Here is a 4392-nt window from a genome sequence, read left to right as displayed (position 1 = left end):
TAACCTCAGACTGATATTATATAAAAGCTAGAGAAAACGTGGACACTCTGCAGAAGAAAAAAAAATAGATAATTCACCAAATATATAGTAAATAGACTAGATTATGCCCAGGAAAATTATATAATATGGCTTTTGGGGTTTGTTAGTCCATCAGTATTCATCCCTTTTCAAGTAGCTTAACTTAGAAATACTTCACATTATAGAAGTAAAATGGGTTTTCAACATAATTTCATCTTGACCTTAATAAAGAGCACAAGTGCTTGAGGTAAACCAGCAAATCACTAAAATGCTCACATGAATTTGAACCACTGATGTGCAATTATGTATAATCCTAACCCAAATTCTACATCCTTTTCAGCCCAATCTTGTGACTCAAAGAATAATAGAGATAGCTTGTTTCGCTAATGCTCATTGCTGCTACCATGCCTTTGAACCCAAACACTGCTAACTAGATGAGAGAGCTGGTTTGGAAACCAACGTTAATGAACCACGTCTCTCGCTAATCATGGTAATTCTTTTCTCGACAGGGTGGCCTCTATGTGTTCAAACTGTTCGACTACTATTCTGCCAGTGGAATGTGTCTGCTGTTCCTGGTGTTCTTTGAATGCGTCTCCATATCCTGGTTCTATGGTAATTATTCACTTTATCTAATAATTCAATGGGTAAATTTCCCTTTTCACATTTGCATGCATTTTAAACAAATATTTAAGTGAATACATGGAATATTTGTTTACCACGTTTAAAGTCAGTCATCGAAAGCTAAACAAAAGAAGGCTGTTTCGCTTATAGATTTTGTAGTTATTAATTCATTTGCTTTTTATTCTTCACATCCAGACACAACACATAACGCATGCTAATTATTATCAAAGATCTTTATAATTCATGCTAATCTCACTGCCAGACTCATTTCCACACTCAGTTGATTTGAATGAATATGAACCTGTAGAATCTTAATTGTTGTGCATGGCAGGCTTGATTATGCAAACTACCGCATGATTCTCTATTTGCATTTATGAAGGGGGCGCACATACAGCAGACCTCCACCCGGCTGTAATCCTCAGCGAATCGCTCATGCATTGTTTTTCAAAACCGCATGACTCTGCTCTTCTTATTTTGTGCCACCTGCAGGTGTCAATAAATTCTACGGCAATATTGAGGAGATGATTGGATACCAACCCTGTATTTGGTGGAAGCTGTGCTGGGTCGCATTCACCCCTCTCATTGTGGCGGTAAGTGGTTTTACAGCGTCTTTGTGTACTGGAAGCATTTCTAATACAAACTGAGTGTTTGTTCCTTCTGTTGCAGGGTGTGTTCATCTTCAGCGCTGTTCAGATGGTCCGCTTACAATGAACAACTACGTGTTCCCAAAGTGGGGGCAAGGTGTAGGCTGGTGCATGGCCCTGTCATCCATGATTTCTCATCCCTGGATACATGGGCTACATGTTCCTCACCCTAAAGGGCTCATATAAAGAGGTAACACTTGCATTTTTAGTCCTCGCAGCCACAGGTGTATCTGTCAGGGAACATGAAAGTATCTCCACTGACGACAGAGTAATTGATTTAGATTGCGTGCATTATTAATGCAGATGTTTCAGCATGGGGCAAAGCATGCACTGTTCCTATTTCGTGGCTATTGGATTCATTCTAATTACATCAATTAGTCGTCAGTTCTTGGCATTTGAACATGCAATCAGTGACTTGGACTGATTGAACAAATTAGACAGGAGTTTTTGCTAAAGGTATTTTTGCTGCATGAAGTGTACCTGGCGTTTCTGAGACTAGTAATTAGGAACAAAGAGCCCCAGTCCCAGTTCAATGCGAATGTAGCTTGTAACAATCCTGACACACTTGAATCACAGGTTCCTACCAGGGAAGCAAAGTTTAGATTTGGCTTCAATAACATCTGATTTCCTAATTGTACCAATCAAGGGTCACGATTTACGCTTTCTTTGTTTGGCAGGAATAGCTGATGATTTTCCTTTTCTTTTGCAGCGCCTTCGGATAATGATTCAGCCCACGTCGGTGGTTCGGACTCAAGAGAATGGGCCAGAACAGCAACCCGAGAACCCAACCCCAGCTAATGACGAGGCCCTACATCTAACCACCCTCCCCGTGCTTCACCCCGTATGATCAAAGGTCAACGTTCAGAGAGAGAATAAAAGAGTAATCACGGTTGATTACAACCAAGGACTTCCATGTCTAAAGTATATTCACCTACCTCCGAGGGAAAACCAACCTGATTACAGTTTGAATTGTTTTGGTACATATATACATAGGGTCAAAAAATATATCCAGCAATGTTCTAGGGTTAATCTATATTTCATATGCAAGATATTAGTCTTTCTAAAAAAGAGTAAGATGAAGAAGGGTCACAGCGTAAACAGAGGACATGATTTAAATGATAATCGAAGATTTGGCATCCCAACCGTGTTAATTTGATATTACATGTAATTAATGTATTAAAATATAAAAATACAGTAGGTTAGAATCGAATTGTATCTGATTGTATCTGAAAAAAAAAACTATATATATATATATATATATATATATATATATATATATATATATATATATATATATATATACACATCTATATATCTATATAAAAGCAGGGAGCGAGAATATGGGAGCATGCAACGGGGCGAGATGAACCTTGGATGTCAAGGTTACGTAGCCAGACTACACTTTTCAAGACTCTACATTTTCAAACAGCCCTTCTCCCGTTTAGCCTTCGGGCAAACCCTGAAAAGCACAAGACCAGTATGGATTTGGGTTTACAAACGCCCCAGGCAGTGACGAATTACCAGCCGCAGGGCAAATTGACGTCAAAAAAGACTGTTACTATTTTTTTCCTTTTTTTTTTCTAAGACAAAAAATAACTTTGTATGTGTTTTTTAGAATCATTTTAGTACATGTTTTCTATGTAAGAGTAAGAAGGACCAAATTCATGTTTATGCTACTGACAGATCTGAAAAACTGTTTTACGTCGCACCGTATCACTGCACAGGGTCAAAAAAGTCATTTTTTGGGGGCAGACGTACCCCATGAAACCACTGTTAATCCTGCTCACCACATTTGCATGCCACTCCTCAGGAAAAATGGCGAAAGTGACCAAAATTTGCTCTCCTGGATCAAAAACGATTATAGCTGTGAGCAGCCTTCAGCAAATAATCACTTCTGAGCAGAAGCTATAGTCTGTTGCCATGGTTTCTAGGGTCATTTTGTCAGACATCATTGACAAACCAGCACTCTGTGTCAAAAAAAAACTGACAGAGCCGTTGTTCCAATGGAAGAAATACTGATGTTTCCTTTTTAAATATACAGACTTAGTTGGGCAATAATTAATTTACGTGAAATCATATAAAGGGATATACGTGCATGTGTGTGTGTGTGTGTGTGTGTGTGTGTGTGTGTGTGTGTGTGTGTGTGTGAGAGAGAGTGAGCGTGAGCATGTGTGTGAGACAGAGAGAAGTGACAGTTTTATTTCCACTGTTATATTTTGAAATGCCACTGGTGAAAAGCACAGAGCTTTAAGTTCACAAGCCACAAAGGTATCCGAAAAAGAGCACTGTTAGTTTGCTTCTATGGCAGCTACATGTGACAGAGATCTGGATTAATTAGCCGACTTATTCTCTGCAAGACGTCTGATGAAAAAAAAGTGCAATCAATAAGAGTTTTTCGTGAAATTGTATAAATTTACCATTCATCAGATTTCTCTCTGAAAAAATGTTGTAAAACTGTACCGTGTAAAAGTACCTGTGAATGTCCGTTTTGAGGTTTTTGTCTTGTTGAAGAACCTTATATTATTTGCTGTTTACTGCAATAATGCATCGATCTCAGAAACTATATAAAGCACATATCTTTCTGAAATGTAAAAAAGAATAGTAATAATAACAAATGAATAACAATGATGGAAGATTATAAGAGAATAGATAATATGTCTAGTCAAAGAAAATATTGTTTTGTATATTTCTAACTGTTTGGGCCTAATGTAAAATATTGATATGTAAAAAAATATATATATAATAAATGTCTTTAGATGGTGTTATATAAAAGCATGATTGCCATGTGTTATCTGATTAAAAAATAAAGTATTATAGATTATCATGTGTGCTGTCTCGTGTTGATATTTTTTTCTCTAAATATTACATTGCTAGCACAAACTTAATTAAAATGTAATCATTCTGATATATAGACATTTTAGAGGTGAAAATATAATTAAAAATAAGCTAATTCTATTTTCGCATTACTCACATTTCACAGCATGAGAGATTATGCACAGGAGACAGGAAGTTTACACATAATGGTTTCCTTTGACCTGTTCTTGGATTAATAGATGCCCCGATGGATTCTGTCCAGAGAGGATAATTAATCTCCTTCAGCGATTGACCC

At 37.2% G+C, this 4392-nt stretch overlaps 1 protein-coding gene across 1 annotated transcript in view; it reads left to right on the top strand.

The window, feature by feature from the left end:
- The window catches only part of slc6a1b (solute carrier family 6 member 1b), a 9159-nt gene extending 5050 nt beyond the window's left edge, over positions 1-4109 (top strand). The window contains 7 exon segments of the mRNA XM_073825546.1: positions 252-265; positions 528-630; positions 1129-1229; positions 1306-1333; positions 1336-1415; positions 1417-1473; positions 1993-4109. Of these exon segments, the coding sequence (XP_073681647.1) occupies positions 252-265; positions 528-630; positions 1129-1229; positions 1306-1333; positions 1336-1415; positions 1417-1473; positions 1993-2130 (521 nt within the window). The 3' untranslated portion in view covers positions 2131-4109.
- Positions 4110-4392: the final 283 nt, after the last annotated feature.

This window comes from Garra rufa, chromosome 20 (assembly GCF_049309525.1).
Source record: "Garra rufa chromosome 20, GarRuf1.0, whole genome shotgun sequence".
Taxonomy (NCBI): Eukaryota; Metazoa; Chordata; class Actinopteri; order Cypriniformes; family Cyprinidae; genus Garra; species Garra rufa.
Note: the sequence above shows the minus strand (reverse complement) of the source record. Positions and strands in the feature narration are given on the sequence as shown.